At 49.1% G+C, this 20,070-nt stretch overlaps 1 protein-coding gene across 2 annotated transcripts; it reads right to left on the minus strand.

The window, feature by feature from the left end:
- Nucleotides 1-779: 779 nt before the first annotated feature.
- On the minus strand, nucleotides 780-18,532 carry LOC144277484 (keratin, type II cytoskeletal cochleal-like). 2 transcript variants are annotated; one of them, XM_077838258.1, is made up of 10 exons: nucleotides 18,294-18,532; nucleotides 18,116-18,254; nucleotides 17,105-17,313; nucleotides 12,631-12,691; nucleotides 12,328-12,423; nucleotides 7,587-7,751; nucleotides 7,328-7,453; nucleotides 4,908-5,128; nucleotides 3,569-3,603; nucleotides 780-967 (listed from the first exon to the last, which is right to left on the minus strand). In XM_077838258.1, the coding sequence occupies exons 1-10, from the start codon at nucleotides 18,530-18,532 to the stop codon at nucleotides 780-782; spliced, it is 1,479 nt and encodes a 492-aa protein (XP_077694384.1). The 2 variants fall into 2 exon arrangements, with proteins under 2 accessions (XP_077694384.1, XP_077694383.1); XM_077838257.1 differs by having other exon boundaries at nucleotides 18,116-18,532.
- Between the last annotated feature and the right edge of the window lie 1,538 nt (nucleotides 18,533-20,070).

Consider the following 20,070-nt stretch of genomic DNA (forward strand, 5'->3'; position numbering starts at 1 on the left):
GAATGGTGGAAATAAATGGAAGCTATTTATTTTTGATCCAGCATACCAGATTGAAAAAAGAGTGGCCAGAAGAGAGGCCCAAGGCTGAAGAATGTATTGCAAAATTTAAAGTAATTTTTTGGACATTTAGTTTTGGGCAATTTTATGCCCTTCAAACATCACTGTGTGTGCGTGAATTTCTGCATTCTAAAAAGCCAAATTTAAATCTGTCTGCATTTTTTTCTGTAGAAAGAAAGAAAGAAAGAAAGAAAGAAAGAAAGAAGCCAACTTCTTTTTTTAACAAAACATTTTTGGATTCTTAACTAAGAGCTGGGGTTTTCAAAACAGCCTAGGGGGTTTAGGTGCCCAAATCCTATTCAGAGGGAGTTCAGCACCTTATTCGCTTGGGCTCATTTGAAAATTCCCAGCAGAAATTTAGAAAAACTTGATGTTCAAATGGTTTTGCCTTTGGGTGGGTAAAATTCACCTTCATGCAAAGAGCCAGACAAAGGGCTATAGTAGGACTTAAGTCACGTGTAGGCATTATCCTGCCCTCTGCACAGCGGTGAATTTCACCCTAGATCCTGCTCTTGGTGGCAAAGCTCAATGGGGCAAAGTCAAGCCCTGGGCTGTCTGCGGTGGGGTCATGCACTGTGATGTATCTTACTGGCATTTCATTCATCACTGCACAATTTTGCAACCAGTTTGGCTGTCAGGAAACAATAAAACCTTTGTCTTTCTATGCCATTTATTTATTTTTGTACTCATATTCCGGCAGTGATGAGCTTGGTGTTTGGAGCTTAGTTCCTGTCACTTCTTCTTCTGAAAGAGGTCGTCCTCAGAGAGTACGCTTTCATACCACCAGGGCTCCCTCCGGAGGAAAAGGAGAGTCCCCCGCTGCCCATTCCGCTTCCCAGGCCAGTTCCTCCTCCAAAGCCGTACCCACTCGCGCTGCTGTATCCGCCTCCAGCACTAGAATTGACCACAGCTATGGTGCAAAAACAAAACCATCATAAATGCCTGGGTTTGCAGATCCACTCCAGTCAGGAGAGCACAATGCAATTGCAGCTGTGCCCAGCTGGTGCAGAGAGGGCCTGATTCTCCATCACCCTGCACCTTGTGTCATGATTCACCCCAGTTCAAAGAGACTGCCAAGTGCACAAAGCAGCCATTTTGTGTGTACTTTGCACTGATTTTGCACTGGTGTAAATCACAACAAAGGGTGCAGAACAATGGAGAATCAGGCCAAGATGGTGTCATGGGAACAGGAGCATGACCTGGCAACGAGGCCCCAGTCCTGCATTAAGAAGCACTTCTGCCCACCCCTGTACCCATGCAGACTCCCATTCACAATGGGACTCCCACAAGGAAGCAGGAGTCTGCACTAGTGTATCTCATTGCAGGATCAGGGCCTAAGGGTGGCCAGTGCATGGCAAATGGTGCATTTTTGGTGCTAGCTAGAGCTGTGTGGCAACTGGATTTTTCCTTTTCACAGGAAATTCCATGCATCCAAAAAAACATTCTGTTCCAGAATAGAATGAAAAACAAATTTGAAATTTTAGTTGAAATAATTTTTAAAAACAACTGTTTCAGATTGATCGAAACGTTTCTTTTCAGTTTTGGTTTTTGAAAAAGAATTAACTTGCATATTATCAAATAAAAGAAATTAAACGAAAAGTCTTTTTGAAATGTACAGTTGGAACGCTCCATTCAGATTTTTTAAATGACATTTCATTGAAATCGACACATTTCTGCAAAACCCTTTGGTTTCAACAAAATGGCATTTTCCGATGGAGAAATGTTCAGTCAGAAAATTTCTGACCAGGTTTAGTGCTAACATCGCACAGACAGAACATCTGGTGGATGAGTATTTTTGACTTCAATGGGATTATTGATGTACTTAAATTTAAGCATGGGCTAAAGTGATTTGCTGGGGCTAGAATATTCAAAATAAATAAATACATGAATAACCATTATGGAAAAATCCTGTCAAATTTGATAGAAAGTTATCCGTTTTCATACACACTCTCATATTAAGCTGCTGTTTATAAAGGGTTCAATAAATGATCAATAGGTACGAGAAGCATGTCACAGTCAAGAGGGGTATGTGTCATAAACAATTATAACTGCACAGCCTGGCACAATAAAAGTGTCGCACAGCGAGTGGAACCAATTTTTGCCCCTTTACACAGGCTACGTCTGCACTACATGCTAGGGCTGTGAGTCCCAGCTCTTGTAGCTCATCTGAGCTAGCATGCTAAACACAGCAGCAGAGCTGCGGCAGCTCTGGCGGTGGGGTTCAGGAAGGTTTGTACGTGGGGCAGCTACCATGGCTGCGCTCGTGATTTTAAAGCCCTAACTCAAGTGAGCGTTGGCGTGAGTATGGCTACTCAAGCTGGGAATCACACCCCTAGCTCCTAGCCATGTCAATGAGAATCAGGCTCTGTAGGTTTGGAGGGCGCGTGAAAGGTCTATAGCAGGGGTGGGGATCCTACAGCTGGCGGGCCGGATCCGGCCTGCTGCTTCATTTCATACCGCCCGGGGCAAGTCTCTGTGCCGTGGGCCGGAAGCCCCGAGCCTCGGCGCTCCCCGGCCCGTGGAGCTGGAGCTGTGAGCGCTGGCTCACCAGACGTCCGGTCGGCTCTGCGCAGTGACCAGCAGCGACCGGCATGTCCCTGCAGCCCCTAGGAGCAGGGGCAATCAGGGAAGCTCCACGCGCTGCCCCCGCCCCCTGTGCCGGCTTCGCAGCTCCCATTGGCCGGGGGAACCGCAGCCAATGGGAGCTGCAGGAGCAGCGCCTGCAGGCACGGGCAGCACGCGCCGTGCAGAGCCTCCTGGCCCCTCTGCCTGGGGGCCGGACATGGCGGCCGCTTCTGGGAGCAGCGCAGAGCCAGGGCAGGCAGGGAGCCTGCCTTAGTCCCGCTGCGCAGCTGACTGGGAGCCACCTGAGGTAAGCGCCACTCAAACAGAGCCCACACCCTGAACCCCCTGCCCCAGGTCAGAACCCACTCCCGCACCCGAACTCCCTCCCAGACCCCCCCACCCACACCCCTGCCCCAGCCCTGAGCCACCTCCCACACCCAAACTCCCTCCCAGAGCCCACACCCCAACCCTCCTCCCGCACCCCAACCCCCTGCCCCAGCCCTGAGCCACCTCCCGCACTCCAAACCACTTGGCCCCAGCCCGGAGGCCACTCCTGACCCTTCATCCCCAGCTCCACACCAGCACCCGCACCCCCAGCTGGAGCCCTCACCACCTCCTGCACCCCAACCCCCAGCCCCAGCCTGGAGTCCCCTCCTGCACCCTGAACCCCTCATTTCTGGCCCCACCCCGGAGCCTAGGGAAGCCCTGAACCTTTCCCCCTCCTCTCCCCCATGGGGCTTTGTGTGGCTCATGACTGATTTTTTCGGTGGGTCAGTGGCCCTTGATAGAAGAAAGGTTCCCCACCCCTGGTCTATAGGATACCATTGGGGTCTTCCTCATTCATTTTCTCTAGGGATCCAATAAAATCAAATCAATGGCCTGTGAACTCTGAAGCACGTTTTCTCCAACCTCTCTAGGGAAGGAATTAATTGTAAAGCCAACTCACAGATGCTGACACTGCCAACGTGGTCCCCAGCCAACCTGTGGAGGGAGGAAAACAAAGGCAAGAAAGAAGAAGTTTGGTTAGACTTCTCATCAGATATGGTACCCAGAGGCTTTTGGCTTTGAAGACCAGCACAATGGGAATGTATTATGATTGCTATCATAAATAATGAATACGAGACAGCTGTATCATCAGGTACTTTGTCCTTTACTAACAAACGTGCTTCATCCCTTCAAGACATGCATTGTTAATGGCACGTCCGACTCCGACAGGAGCTGATGGGGTAAATCTGGTTGAAAATTTTCCATCTACATGAGTTATTTTTAATAGAAAACCATTTTGTTGGGTTTTTTTTTTTTTGACAAAATGGATGTTTCCATGGAAAATGTCACTTTGGTCAAAGCAATTTTGGAATTTGGGTTCAAAAAAATGAAAATTTTCCCATGCCCAATAATCTGTTTCTACACTGAATTTTTTTTGCCAGCAAGAGAAAACAGAACATGCTTTGAGCAGGGGGTGGGACTAGATGACCTCCTGAGGTCCCTTCCAACCCTGAGATTCTATGATTCTATGATTTATTTAAAAAAATGAAACGTTTCGAAGAAAAATCCCGTCAAAACTAAAAAAAAAAATTCATTTTCATTGAAATTTTTCACTGGGGAAAAAATCAGCTCGAAACGGGATTTTTGCCATTGATGTCCATGAGAACGCAGCAGGACACTGAAATCTGTTCTGGGCTCGCATGGGACTGATGTGGTGCATTCGCTTTTCCCTGCCTCTGGGGTTAACTTTTCTCCCACCTCCACGAATATTCCCAATCGACAGACACACCGTTGCAGTAATGCCCCAATTCAGAGAGGAGCTGAGAACTTGCCTCTCCCATTGATGATGACGGTCATTGAATCCCATCTCTCAGGATCAGGTCCTGTAAGTCATTTACCTTTATGGAGCAGTTTTAAAGCCCTGAATCCTGCTCCAGTTAAGACAGTGGTAAAACTCGTTGACATCAAAGGAAGTAGGACTGAGCCCCGGATACAGCAACTGATGTCTCATGGGAAACTGTGAACAACACTGGATCTGATTCCTCACTGCCTGGTGCCTGTCACCATTCACCCCCACGTGCAAAACCGGTGTAATGCCCCCGTTCTGATGTGGGAGCGTCACACATCTTCTTTGCACAGGTGTAAATAACCATTCAAAGTGTAGGACAACGGAGAAATGGGTCCTTCTTTCTAGAAACGATTTTGCGTGCTGCGCACACCATGGGTCAGACCCTCTGGGGTAAATTGACCTAGTTCTGATGAACTATGCCAATGATTTTAGGCCTGTATATTGCACCCACCTGCTCTCTTCTCCCTCCAGCAGCTTTCTGTAGGTGGCGATCTCGATATCCAGGGCCAGCTTGACGTTCATCAGATCTTGGTACTCCCGCAGCTGGCGGGCCATGTCCTGCTTGGCTTTATTCAGGGCAGCCTCCAGCTCCTCCTGTTTTGCCATGGCGTCTTTGATGGCCCTCTCGCCACGTTCCTCGGCCTCAGCAATGGCTGCCTCCAGCTTGGCACGCTACAAGTGCACAACACGGGACTTCAGTGTGTGTTTCAGCCCCTTGGTGTGGTATTTCTGTTCTACTATCTAGCTATACCCTCTATGGTATCCATCCAGCCCTCTATGCCATCTACGGTATTCATCCATGCATGACATCTATAGTATCCATCCATCCCTCTATGCCATCTATGGTATTCATCCATCCATCTTTGTACTGGATGGATAGATACACAAATAGCTAGACCTATCCATCTATCTATCCATCCATCTATCTGTCGATGACATCTTTGTATCAGAGAGAGATATACACAGAGAGAGATGGACTATCTATCTATTTATCTATGTATCTAATCTAGGCATTCCCAATGCACAATGAGTTAGTTGACTTCTTCTTAGAAGTCACTCCAGCTGGAGCTGCCATTCTAGATTGGACCTTGGGTCCATCTATGGTAGTTGGGCAATGAGCAAGACCTGACCTTCCAGAGGAGGACAAAAGACTCCCAGTGCAATCTGCCTGTCTACAGATGGATTGTATTTCTAGTGCACCCTTTACTGTAGGATCAACATTACATACATCTGTAGAATAATACAACTGTTGGGATGGAAGGCTTGCTTTTAAACTGCCATTCATTATTCAAAAGCAGCTTTACTGGCTCACACTATTTGCTTATGAATGTGTGTTCCAGCCACCCTGCCCTGAAACCAAATAAACACCGCTGAGTGATTTACAATAGCTTATCTCCCCACTTTTTGTGCACTCTGGTTATTCATTGCAAATATCCACGCCTTGCAGGCAGTGAGCCATCAACTTTGCAGGAGTTTTAAACATCCCTTTGATGCACTGATTAAAGCGGCAGGATGAAGTGAAGAAAAACCCCAGCCTGGCTGAATGAGTGGATCGTGTGCACACCTGGCTCTTCCCTGATACAGAAAGGGAGTGGAGAAGTTAGGTGGATGGATCATAGAAGTCAGAGATGGCAAAGAATTGAAGTGTCATGTCCCTCTCCGTAACCCATGCAGGATTGCTCCCTATTGCACTGAAATTAAAAACCCTGGACGGCTCGTGGCAGCTGACTTGGGCTTGTGGGTCTCAGGCTGTGGGGCTGTAAAACTGCATTGTAGACCTTGGGGTAGAGTGGCCATTTGTCCCGTTTTGGCTGGGACAGTCCCTTTGTGGCAAAGGTGGGCATTTGTCAAAAAAGTGGGGGGTGAAAGAACATGCGGGGGGTGAGTGGGGATGCCAGCCCCGTGCAGAGTGGGAGGCAGGGCTCAGGCAGGGGGCAGACAGGGCTTAAGCAAACAGCTACGCTAGCCCCAGCCTTGCGTGGGGGGCAGGCAGGGCTTGGGGGACCAGCGATGCCAGCCCTGCGTGGGGGGGCTCAGGCAAGCAGCTCAGGACAACCGTGTGTGGGGGGAGGCAGGGGAAGGTCTCAGGCTAGCCCCATACAGTGTCTCTTTTTCCTTTGGGAAATATGGTCACCCTACATTGAGGCTCAGGTTGGAGCCTGGGATCAGAGATCCTCCCCCATCGCGGAATCTACCTTGAATTGTCCCTTAGAGTATATACTAACTACCTATGCTAAACAATGTGTTCCACCTTGAATTTAGCTGTGACGCTCAAAGTTCTTTTCCCAGATCTGAAGAAGAGCTCTGTGTTGTTTCTCTCACCAACAGAAGTTGGTCCAATAAAAGATATTATCTCCCCTGCATTGTCTCGCTATTAACCTGTGTGTCAAGCGCATCTGCTGCAGTGCTTCATGGGAGTTGTAGTCCCATGTTCCTCATGGCCCCATTCTTTTTTATGGGCCCGGCTCGCCAGTCAGACTCCATCCTCCATGATGCACTGGAGTGCCTCGCTGTGTCTGAGCCATCATGACATAGAGCCAGGAATAGAAACCACGTTTCCCGACTCCTACAATAGTGCCCTATCCACTAGACCATGACTGTAATGGAAGTACTCCCAGAGTAAAGCACTGGCCAGTGGAAGTCATGGTGTTAGAACTGGGATCAATATAACAACGGACACCTGGACATTTGGCTGTTGCCTTCCCTCGCAAGATCTTCCTCTTCTAACATTATAACTGCAGCTTTCTCCAAGTGCTTTTAATAGGCACTGACCTTAAGACCTCTTACTGTATTTATGAACCTTCTTTCTATTAAACTCATGACTCAACACTCTCTGGAAGAAGCAGCAGGAAAACCAGGCCAACGCCTCACCTGGCTTTTCACGTTGTCAATTTCAGCCTGCAGTCGGTGGATCATGCGGTTAATCTCCGTGATCTCGGTCTTGGTGTTGCGCAGTTCATCGCCGTGTTTCCCCGCAGTGGCCTGCAGCGTCTCAAACTGTGGTACACAACAACAGCTCCATAAAGGACAGTCATCATGGTAGCTCTCAATGGCCCCTCACAGACTAGCCTCTCCAGCCACATATTAAATAGCAGAAACTCCGAGTTCCCCTATTTCCATCATCGCTCACCTTGGTTTGGTACCAGGACTCAGCTTCCATTCGGCTCTTGTTGGCCATTTCCTCGTACTGCGCTTTGACCTCAGCGATGATGCTGTCCATATCCAGGTTTCGGCTGTTGTCCATGGTGAGGACCACAGAGGTGTCAGAGACCTGTGCCTGCATCTCACGAAGTTCCTGCGAATTACATTAAACACATTCTAATCTCAAATGGCTAATTTTCTATCTCAGCTGAGCTTCAGGGTTGCCAACTTTCTATTTGCAGAAAACCGAACACCCTTTCCCCGCTCCCTGCCCCGCTCCTTTTCCAAGGCCACGTGCCCCTGCTCACGCCATGTCCCTCCCTCCGTCGCTCGCTCTCCCCCACCCTCACTCACTCACTCGTTTTCATCGGGCTGGGGTAGGTGTTTGAGGTGCGGGGGGCGGCGAGTGGTGGTGAGGGCTATGGGTATGGGCTCTGGGGTGGGGCTGGGGATGAGGGGTTTGAGGTGCAGGAGAGGGCGCTGGGCTGAGGCAGGGGGTTGGGGTATGGGAGGGGGTATGGGATCTAGGCTGGGGGGTGTGGGCTCTGGGGTGGGGCCATAAATGAGGGGTTCAGAGTGCAGGAGGGGGATCCAGGATGGGGCAGGGGGTTGGGGTGTGGGGGGGTAAGGGCTCCAGCTGCAGGTACAGGCTCTGGGGTGGGACCAGGGGTTTGGGGTGCAGGAGAGGGCTCCGGGCTGAGGCAGGGGGTTGGGGTGTGGGAGGGGGTATGGCCTATGGTCTGGGGGGTGCAGGCTCTGGGGTGGGGCATAAATGAGGGGTTCAGGGTGCAGGAGAGAGATCCGGGCTGGGACAGGGGGTTGGGGTGTGGGGGGAGTGAGAGTTCTGGCTGGGGGTGTGGGCTCTGGGGTGGGGCCGGGGTTTGAGGTGCAAGAGGGGGCTCTGGGCTGGGGGAGGGGGCTGGGGAGCAGGATGGGATGCGGGCTCTGAGCGGCGCTTACCTCAGGGGGCTCCTGGGAAGCTGCCAGCATCTCCCTCCGGCTCCTAAGCGGAGGCACGACCACGTGTCTCTCTGCACTGCCTGCACCTGCAGGCACCGCCCCCTCAGCCCCCATTGTCCAGGGTTCCTGGCCAATGGAAGCAGCTGAGCTGGTGCTGGGGGCGGGGGCAGCGCACAGAGCCCCCGTGGCCATCCCTCTGCCTAGGAGCCAGAGGGAGATGCCGGCAGCTTTCTGGGAGTCACACAGGAGCTTGACTTTTAACGTCAGTGGTGCTGACCCGCAGCCGCCAGGGTCTCTGGGTTCCAAAACCAGACACCTGACAACCCTAGCTGAGCTGTTTGATCTCTCTCTTCTGTTCTAAGGTGTTACTTGTAGAAACCAATTAAGATCAGAAAAGAGAAGCAAAGGAAAGGAAAGGAGATAAGAAGAAACTTGTCAAATAAATCATTAGCCAGGAAGGAATCCAACTAAGTGTCGCAATACAGTAGCTGCCAAAACAGATCATTCTGATGCTGCAAGGTGAAGAAAAAAAGCAGAGATGTACCTGACACCTGTATCCAAACTCACCCAAAGTTTAAGGGGGGTCAAGGAGCTTTGCCCCTCTGTAGAGAAAGGAGCCCAGCTGTGATGTGAAGGGCCTGATCCAAATTCATTCAAAGTTTGGATCCAGAGTTTTGGATCAGGCCCAACTTTACTACAAAGTTAGGGCCAGATTCTACCACTCTTAGCCAAGGATGTAAAGAGACTATCTCGCCATCTGAGCAAGCCAGGTTTAAAGTAAGAGGGCAGGGAGGGATAAATTAGAGATGGCTGCTCCTACTCTCCCTAGCAAAGGCAGTGAGAGCTCCTGCAATGGGGTGACCACCCCACACGGGACTGAAAGGGTTAAGGTGGCCAGGCAAGCCAATGAACTCCAGAGGCTGGAGGAAGAGCCAGGAGCAGGGAACTAATTGGAAGCAGGTTCAGCTGGGCAGGAACAGGTGGGGCCTGTAGAAAGCCAGGTAGCTGGCAAAAGTTGAGGAGTGCTAGGAAAGGCTGCAGGAAGGCAGGCAGCAGTCACTCCCTGGGAAGCGGGAGAAGGTTTGGAGCTGGTACACCCAGAGAGAGAAGGGGAACCAGGTGTGGTAGGAAGCAGTCTAGGGAAGGAGCAGTGAGGACGGAGAGAGGAAAGCCCAGAATGGCTGAGCTGCGGGGGGGTGGTCCCTGGACTGGAACCTGGAATTGAGGGCAGGCCTGGATTCCCCTGCCAGCCACTGAGGGAGTGAATGGGAAGACTGCCTAGGACGGCTGGACAGGAAAGACTGGAAGGGGGAAAGTGCTGAGTGATCTAGCCGGAAGGAAGAAGACGCTGTGGTTCCTGGAGTGAGAGTGTGGCTGCAGACTAGAGGGAGAAGCAGAGCAATGGCATGCAAACTGCAGAAGGGGCGTCAACCTCAAGAGCTAATCCCCAGAGTGACCAGGAGGAGGCGCCAGACCAGAGGGGAGTGGTGCCCTCTGTGACAATTTGGTGGAGAACGCAGGCACACGGTTGCTCCTGCTACAAGGGGAGGTTGAGAGACTGTGGTGGACTGTGAAAGACTGTATAAGGCAGTTACCCTGATGCAAGGGGAGCAGGACAGACTATAATAGAGACACTTGAGGCAAAGTGGCAATGGAGCCGCAGTGCGCCGAAGCTTTCTTTGCAGAAGGCATTTAGACCCTCCCAGGAAGGACTCCAGAATCCCCCCACCCCCTGCAGAAGTTGGGGGGATGACAAACAGCAGGGATGGATCCAGGCCCTGCTGCAGCAGGTGCTGGAGAACCAGCAGAGACAGTGGGAGACACGTTGGTATGTGCAGAATTATTTGGCGCAGCTGGCCAAACTGCAGCAGGCTCTAGTTATAAGCTCCTGCAGGAAGAAATTAGTAGAGGCCTCAGGGAGCAAGATAGGAAGGAAGATATCGGAGCTAGGAGGCTGGAGGCCTGGGCACCAGGAGTGTTACGCCTGTGAGTGAGGAGAACACCAGAAAAGGGAATGCCCCTGCTAGGATGGGGAAGAGAGGAAAGCCCCAAAGAGTGTGTCCTGTGGGGAGAACAGGAAAAGGAGGGGCATGTTTTGCCTGTGGTCAGTGGGGGCACCTTTGGAGGAGATGCCCATACATGAGCTGTGAGGTGAAGGCAAGCCCAGGGGAAGGGGCTGCGCAAGAGAAGGCCAAAAGGAAGCCTTGCTGACAAGGCAAAGAAAAGGGTTTGCTTTGGGTGCCATGAGGCTGGCCATGTAAAAAGGCATTGCCCACTTAAGAGAGGGTGTGGTAGCAAAGGGGAAGTATGGGTCCCAACGAGGCAGGAAAAAAGGGGTTATGAGATAGAACAATTGGGACAGAGAGGGCCCAGGTGAACGTAGGAACGACCACAGAAGGGCAGCAGACTACGGTGGGGACTCAGACCCTGATGGAAAGGGTATTGGAGGCTTTCCAATCGGAACTGGAGGGAGACCCAAGGTGGAGTCTTCAGGCATCATGACCAGGACTCAGTGAACTTCTTTTGCCACCAGAAAATCAATATTAATTTTTTTTTAGCTTGCACCACTTGCATCTTCTGCAGTAAACTCGCTTCAGAAGGAACCTGTGATCCCCTGGCTCCCGAGTCTGTTTAAATACAAAGCTCACATGGAACAAAGAGCTGGATTTGCTAAACGGTGATTTGAGTCGTCTATGCAAATTACGATCAACCAGGGGGCCTACACGTGTTGCCACAGGAAGAGCTCCATTGTCAACTGTCCAGGACCCAAAGGGAAAAGTGGGGTATAAATTAAGGCTAGTTGAAAATTTTCCACTGAAACTGAAAATTGGATTTTTGACTAAGCAAAATAAAATTTTGTGAGAAGTGTCTGCTTTCCAGGGCAAATTTCAATTTTTGGCCAGAAAATGGAAAGTCTGAAAACGAAAATATTTTGATGATTAAATGCCACGGTGGTGCCTCATGAGTAATTGAAGTGCCTTGTGCCCCCATTCTCCTGTATAGACCAGGGTCCCCAGTTGGACTTCATCTTCCATGGTGCACCACTGCTTTGTGAGTGCCGTACTACACTGCTTTCCCTTACCGTAAGGAAGGACTGTGGTGCATCATGGGAGACGTAGTCTGACTAGGGAGTCTGGTCTATAGAAGAGAATGAGGTCCTGGAAGTACAACTCACAGGAGGCACAAGGATGGCATTTCACAATCAAAATATGTGGGGTTTTCGCCAAAATATTTTGTCTAAAATACACACACACACGCGTTTTCCAATCAGCTCTATTAGAAATGCAGTCACAAAATAAATTCACAACACTAGAGTTCTTCTTCAGCTCTTGTGTCTTTCATCACGGATGACAAGAAATCATTGCATGAGATCACAGGGACTGCAAACTTCATTTGATCTGTTTTACCCTCAAGCTGTTGCTTGGGTGGCCATGGGCTGTATTTTATGACACCGGGGGACTGGGACAAATATAGCACTTTAGGGCTTCATTTTTGAGCATCACTGAACAGATCCTCACAGTCTGAACCTCTTGCTCATATGCATAGGACCTGATTCTCCTCCTTACAAAAGTATAACTCTATAATCTTTCCGGAAGCTATTCCTGATTCTCACTTGTTTAAGTGAGAGAAAAATCAAGGTCTATCCATCCAACCATCCATAATATTTACATACCATAGCCACAAATCACGAAGCATCTCCTTGGAAATGTCAATCACTGATGGAGTTACACATCATCAGTCTGTCTATGACAGAGGGAAAGGGCACTTACTGCTTCGTAGAGAGACCTCAGGAAGTTGATCTCATCGGTCAAGGCATCTACCTTGGCCTCCAGCTCCACCTTGTTCATGTAGGAAGCATCGACATCCTGAAGAATAATCAAGACACCAAGTTTGGCTTCTGTGGAGGTCAGGGGTGCTCACTGTCTCTGAAAATCAGGGTGTTTATTCAGGTTCCCAGATAAGGATTTGGGTGTTGCCTACGTCCAGGGCTAGTCTATACTAGAAACGTTACCGCGCCTCTGCCCCTTTGAAACTCAACTTCTGCGATTTCGTTCAAAGATCGTGCCACTCACCTTTTTGAGAACGACAAACTCATTCTCTGCTGTCGTGCGCTTGTTGATTTCATCTTCATACCTGATGGGAGGAAAGGAAGTGGCGTGCGTGAGAGTGAAAGCTGGTCAGGAGTTTTTAGACAAAACATTTTCTTGTCGTAAAACGCCCGTTTGTGGAAATGGACACTGTCGGTTTGGATAAATCTCCCGATTTGAGAAATGGGTTTTTTTTTTCATTTTGAAATTGTACAAACAGGACTGTTTTACGTTTTAGACACAAAGCTTCGTTTTTCGGTTCCAAGTGACTTTTTTGTTTTGAACTTTCACTTCATTTTCTTGACCTTAAAAATAGCCTTAAAAATGTTAAAACGTTGAAATTGAAACACAACATTTCAGTTGGGCCCAATCTGATTTTTTCCCAGATTATCAGTTTACACATATCTGGGGGATTTTGACTTTTTGTTTTGATATGGGGTGGGGAAAAAGTCAAATCTCAGAAACTCTCATGGAATGGGAAAGCACCCACCTCTAGCTAGACCCCAGCCAAAAATTCACAATGAATAACTTAGCTGATCAATTTAACCTCTTGATCCATTTGAGAATCATCTCCAGTCAGCGTATGATTTCCCACGATGTGTTTGTCATTTGAAATTGTTTGCTGCAGGTTCTGCAGAGTGCTATTTAAAGTGGGGGGGCCACATAGATTTGCCCCCTCCCTCATCTTACCCTCCTTTTCCCTTCTTAGGGCTCCCCCGAGCCGCCTGAGCTCCCAGCCTATGAGCAGCCCCTACACTCACACCCTCCAAATTTAAGAAAATAATCCTTAGTCCTAGATCCTCAGCTGGTGTAAATCAGTAATGGTACTACTCCTATTTACATCAGCTGAGGGCCTGACCCTTGGTCTGCCCAAACAGCTCATTGCAAGTGTCTAATATTTGAAATTCATGCTGTGTTATTTGTCTTTGATTGGACACATAAGTCACATGCTATTGTTTAGGCTGCCTGTTTGGATGAGCGGTAACTCATGGAATCAGGTTCCTGGTGCAAAGAGTCACAACTTCCTCCCCAGGAACCCACCAAAAGCGAATGCTGGTCCAAAAAGGGTGTGAACAGTTACAGCAAATTCATCCAAACATCTTCCAAACTTGTCTGGCAGTATTTCCTCCTCCTCGTTAGCATTGCTATTGTTATGCATATCTTTATACCAGGATTTCAAAGCATTTTGCAGTCATTGATTAAGCCTCAATATACCAGTAGAAGGTAAGCAAGTCTAATTAGCCCCTTTCACAAATGGGGAAACTGAGTCACAGAGAGGCTATGGCTCAAATTTTCCAGTGCTCTCTAATTTGGGCTACATCAGTTTCTGGTTATCCATTTTTATCACGAGCTGTTTGTACTACAGTCGCATCTAGGAGCCCGGGTGACGGACCAGGACCCCATTATGCGACGCACTGTACAATCACAGAGCAAAAAGACCCATCTTTAGATGCAATGGGCTAGATCCTTTACATCATTCCACAGTCTTAACTGGAGCCACACTAATTTACACCCCCAAGGATCTGGCTCATAAACCCTGATTTTTAAGAATGCTGAACATTCATAACTCCAGCTGAAATTAACAGGCACTATTGGAGCCCAGCGGCACCTCTGAAATGCAGTTCTGCACGTAAGTCACTTGCCCAAGTGAATCCACAGCAGAGTGGAAAATGCAACCTGGAACAACCTGAAACCCAGTACAACAGCCCCTGAAATCCCCAGCAGAGCAACTCCGTGTTTTTCATTCTAGCTGAGCAGAGCTGTCTGTGAGATACTATTGTTGGGATCATAATAGCTGCTCTGTTTGCTTACACGGCTGCTGCACAGCTGGTACGAAACCTGTTGCTTTCCAAAGTGCTTTGAGGAACCTTGAGTTCAACAGGCACCCTGTAGGCTGCAGTTCTGGTTTATGTTGCCTGCAGCAGAACGGTGCGTTGCATATACAGAGTCAGGTCTTCAGCTCGTAAAACTCAATGCGACTCCATTGAAATCAATGGAGCTGCACGAATTTATAGGAGCTGAGGATCTGGCATTCGTGAGCAAATTGCATACCCTGACATTGACACTGGCATGCTCTGCACACAGAACCTGTAGTATGGAGAGAAAGGGAATGAAATAAGTGAACAGATGTCAAAGGAGTTACCTGCCTCACCCCAAATAAGGGTATGTCTTCGGTGCACGTAGGTCTGAGCCCAAGCCCCTTCCATCCCCATACAAATTGTTCTGACTTGGGTCAGCAAGCATCCCGGTCCCAGAACCTTGCTTGGCCAGAGGGTCAGAGGCCGAGTCCCGCTCAGCGGATGGGTCCAAGCCCTGTCATTTTGCAGTGTGGATGCAGCTCAAGCACAGACCCGAGTCAGAAGGACTGCGTCGTACACTATGAATGTATTAGCACAGCTGGGAGACCCGGGTCCAGCAATTGTAAGCCCCAGTTTACAATGCAGTGTGGATGGTCAAGCGCAGACGTGGAAACACCAAGTCCACAAGTCTGGGTCCCACAGACCCGGGTTTACAATGCAGTCTTGGCATGCCCGTTATCGGTGTCAATCCAGATACCGAATTCAGTATGACTCGCACCTGATCGGATGTATAGTGGTGTAAATCAGGAGCAACTCCACTGATGTTACTGGTGTAAAACTGATATGAGTGAGAGAAGAATCACAACCACCTTGATTAGCTTCATGCTTCAAAATGCTTAGGGCCCGATTCTTATTTACACTTTGACCCTTTTTTACACTGCTCTGCCTTTGTAAAGGGGCCTTGCAGTGCGAGTTAATTACAGGCACACTCAATTTAAGACCCCTTCACCTTGCCAGAGCTTTGAAGTCCCTGTGCTTGATTCTCTACTGCCTTTGCACCTGGGCAGGCATTTACACCCACTTTGCACGGCACCAGAGAAGCTACACTTACGCCAGCTGAGGATCCTGGGCTGAGGAATGGAAGCTTTTTAAACCCTCTTCGCACAGGTGTAAAGCACTGCTCCATAGGTGAGATATTAATAACCCAAGCAATGGGGGACATCCGTTAGGCAGGAGATAATGCAGCCCCCAACAGTCTTTGTTTTGTTTCATCTACACGCCCCTCAGCTGCACCTGTGCAGGGATTACCGGTTATTGACTTTTCTCCTGACACTCCCTGGGGTTTATCTGCGCTATTTATAGTTCCTGTCTGCTCCAGTTTGCCAACTCAGATGGGCGCAGCCTGGGATGAAAGGAGTGAGGAGTGGTTTGAGTTGGACTTTCCCAAAGGAGTTGGTTAAGATTGAGAAGCCCCTTGTTAGATCACAAGTCATTTCCCCCCCCCATTGTTTCCATGGGTCTATGTCAACGACAGGTAGGCAGCATTATGAATCATAGGGACCTACACTATAGGCAGCGTTGCCTACTGGATAGTTTTAGCACTGAAAGTGGCAGTGTGGACACAGCTTTGGGAGACCTGTCTCTGCCACTGGCCTGCTGAGTGACCTTAAGCAAGTCATTTCACTGCCCTGTGCCTCAGTTTCCCCACCGGTAAAAGCGTTGTAAAGTGCATTGAGACCTACTGACAAACTGTGCTGTATAAGAGCTAGGTGTTATTATCTTTAATAGCTGTGATATATATAATTTAGCATTTTATATGATGATGTTGTGACATTACCAAACCAGAACATGGTGATGTTTTCAGGAAGAACTATTTTGAAAGCGCCATTCCACACATAAAAAATTGAAAAAATTCCTCTTGTCTGTTACAATTCAGAACCAAAACACATTCTGAAATGTCAGCATTTCCCCCCGGGAGTGGAAATGCTGTTTCCCAGCCGTCTCTAGTACAAAGTCTCTGTTTGCAAACAAAGCTTTCTCCCTGGCTGCAATCGATCTGTCTTTCCTTCTGGAGAGGGTTTCCGTTCCCTCTTCCAATACTGTAACTGTAAGTCAGCCAAAGGTCAGCCACTGACTACAGGGTTGGAAATCTCTTCTGAATGAGCCATCTAAATTGCCTTAGCACATACAGATCACGTCCCTTAGAAGTTTAGATAGATTCTACAGAACTGTGTTGCTAGAAGCGCGTGTGTACAAATGTAACACCGGCAGACCCTGGTCGTCGGTGGGCGGGATCGAACCTGGGACCTCAGTGCATGAGCCTCTACTGCATGAACTAAAAGCTATTTGGGGACACACACAAACACACCCCCATATGGCCCTTAGCTAAGGCTGTAGAGCAGACTCATTAATATAACACACACACACACACATGTCTTGGTGCAACTAGATGGGACAGAACACCACACCAAGAGGTGTGGCGGGATACACAAGCAATAGCAAGCAATTACTGTGCTGGCGTGTAAGCTATTTTCTGCAGGGGGTCATAGTCCCCTGCCTTAGAAAGGATCCCCCATTGAAGAGCCTGAGCCACCTTTGCAAGGATGTCAGACAGCTCTCCCGGGCTCAGCATACCGTTAGACAACTAGATGATACATTACTTGTTCCTGAAATCCTCCACAAGATCCTGCATGTTCTTCAACTCGCCCTCCAGGCGCCCTTTGTCATTCAGCCACCCGTCGAGCTGCCTCCGCAGGTTGTTGATGTAGGCCTCAAACATGGGAGCAATGTTGCTGCGGGTGGTCTTTTGGTCCTGCAGGAGGCTCCATTTGGTCTCCAGTATTTTGTTTTGCTGCTCCAGGAAGCGGACCTGCAAGCCAGGAGGGGAACCAGACCTTGTTAGCGAGCCAGCTATAACGGCACAAAGCTAGGAGAATAGTCTATCACTGCAAGGACATGCATATTGTACGTGATGTGGGGGAAGGGAAAGGCATCTGAACTATTCAGGGAGAGAGTTTGAGATTCTGAAACGAGATAACACCCCAGATTTCTTACTACTGGTTCACTAGGCAAATGCAGCTTTTTCTTGTTAGAGAGGGACAGATTTGGCTTCCCCTGGGAATCTGCCTAATGACTTTGAGGGTAACTGGATCATAGAGCTCAACGCCCGTCACCCTTCGAGGGGATTTAAAAACTCCCAGCCTGGATTCCCATCCAAATTTTACAAATGGGTCAGTTGCCCAACTGGGGTAAAACAGCGGAGCTAAATGGGTGTCAATTAACTTCAGTAGAGCCACACCGATTTACAGCAAGCCTTGAGAACAGGTCAACTCAAAGCTCCAGATCCAAGCACCGCCTTGAATTTGGTGGCGTTGGATTGGCACCCAGATCTGACCTTTTGGGGCTTCTGAAATCCCTGGGATTTTTACAGCGTAGCCTAGGTTCCCTGAATGGCCCCAGCTTAATCAACAGGGAGCAAGCACCAAGGCCTTCACTGAAGCAAAAATTGTTGTGGAAGTCAACATGAGTAAGAATTCAATAAGGGCTACAGGATAATTTTACCATCCATCTTTAGAACTACGGGGCCTGATCCAAAGTCTAGGGAAAATCCCCCGCTGGTTTCACTGGGGTTTGGATCATCTCCTGAGTTGCCACCTGTTCCTGCATCTCACCTTGTCGATGAAGGAGGCGAATTTGTTGTTGAGGGTCTTGATCTGCTCCTTCTCCTCTTTACGGACCATCTGGAGGGTGGGGTCGATCTGCACGTTGAGGGGCGTCAGGAGGCTCTGGTTGATGGTCACCTCTTGGATGCTGGCAGGTGTGAACCCACCACCGGCTCCTGTGCCAAACCCAGCGCCCAGCCCATATCCAGAGTGGACGCTGTAGGAGCTGCCTCCTCCAGCGCCCAGCGAAATCCTCTTGTTGGCAGAGCCTAGGCTATAGAGACTGGAGCTGCCAAAGCCACCTGCCCTTCCCAAGCTGGCACCCCCGCCCAAGGCACGGGTCGAGGAGACAGTGCTGACTCGGACCTGTCTAAAGCCCCCTGGGGGAGCAGCCGAGCGAGAACTGAAACTTACAGACCTCGACATGGTTACTGGGCTGGGTTCTGTCCTTCCCCTCCCGAGAAAGCTCAGGCAGGCTACAGGGGAGATCAGGAGAGATCAAGTGCGTCCCTCTGAGCCTCCCTCTCCTTTTATCCGTTAGAAGAGCAGGGCTTGGTTTGAGGGCAGAGAAAGGATCATTTTACGGAGGGGTGGGTGTGTCTGGCAGCTGTCCTACCTCTTTCAATCTGCTGAAGGCGGACCGTTGACATAGTATCTCTGCTCTCCTCTCACAGATGTTAGCAGAGGGTTCTTTTACTCCTGAACCTTCCTTTGTTTCCTTGCGGCTTAGAGAGAACTTTCACAGCCTCGAGACATTGGCATTATTTTGGATATTTCCTCTAGGTTCACACAAGCAAAAATAAAAGGCAGCCATCCCTTAGCAGTAATTTCAAACATAGGGGGACCTGATTCTCATTTACACAAAGCCCCTTTACACTGCTCTGGCTCTGCACATGAGCCTTAAAAAGGAGCAAATGCACGTGACGTTGCCAGGGCTGTTCTCCATGACACAGCCAGAATGGGGGGAAGGGGCCTTTTGAGAATCAAGCCCAGACAATCTGACATAAATCAAGAGATCTATAGCAACCACCTTACTTCCTCCACAAGAAACAATACAGTAGAACCTCAGAGTTACAAACACCTTGATAACGGAAGTTGTTCAGAACTCTGAAATATTCGTAACTCTGAACAAAACATTAGGGTGGTTCTTTCAAACGTTTACAGCTGAACATTGACTTAATACAGCTTTGAGACTTTACTATGCAGGAAAAAATGCCACTTTCCCTTGATATTTATTAGTTTACATTTAACACGGTATGGTCCCGTATTTGCGTTTGTTTTTGCTTGTTTTTCTCTGCTGCTGCCTGATTGTGCATTTCTGGTTCCAAATGCGGTGTGTGGTTGACTGGTCAGTTCCTAACTCTGGTGTTTGTAATGCTCAGGTTCTACTGTATATGGCAGATCCCAGTTAAACTTCACAGAGCAGGAGAAATAAGGAAAGGCACTCAGTGAGCGCTCCTCTGAACGGAGCTGCAGCTTATATTATAGACGAGCCACGCAGTGTGCCTGGCATCTTTCTGTTTCTTCTGACTTGTTTCCCTTCTTGATCTAAAATAAAAGCCAGCTGAGCCTGGAAGTGCGTGTTTTGCACTCTGGGCAAGGAAACATGCACCTGTGTAGCTCTGTGGTCAAAACAGGGAAGGTCAGCTCCTGGGGTAATCCATCTGACTCCCGCACAGAAGGAGGCACAAAGTAAAAATATTTTTGAAAGCCTCTCCCACTTCTGAATGTCTGCAACAAGAAAGGGTATATCCCTGCTAGGCTCTTTAAGCCCTGCCCTGATATTTGAAAATCGTGCATGGATATTTAACCCCCTGTGCTCTTCTGCAGGGCAGAATGGGGGGGGGGGGGGCGAGGGGGAGGCAGAGAATGATGGTACAATGTTCTGGCTAAATCACTTTCAAAATATTTGCCCTCCCCTGCGTGGGCAAAGTGGCAGGCAGCTGGAGTGGATCTCAGCCGTT

Source organism: Eretmochelys imbricata, chromosome 20 (genome assembly GCF_965152235.1).
Source record: "Eretmochelys imbricata isolate rEreImb1 chromosome 20, rEreImb1.hap1, whole genome shotgun sequence".
NCBI lineage: Eukaryota > Metazoa > Chordata > Testudines > Cheloniidae > Eretmochelys > Eretmochelys imbricata.

Excerpts from the sequence above, each read along its gene's own strand:
- LOC144277484 (XM_077838257.1), bottom strand. The coding sequence starts at position 18,532 with ATGTCGAGGTCTGTAAGTTTCAGTTCTCGCTCGGCTGCTCCCCCAGGG. Across the intron at positions 12,424-12,630 it reads AGTTTGTCGTTCTCAAAAAG|GATGTCGATGCTTCCTACAT; the intron begins GTGAGTGGCACG and ends ATTATTCTTCAG. Across the intron at positions 3,604-4,907 it reads CTGGAGGGAGAAGAGAGCAG|GTTGGCTGGGGACCACGTTG; the intron begins GTGGGTGCAATA and ends CTCCCTCCACAG.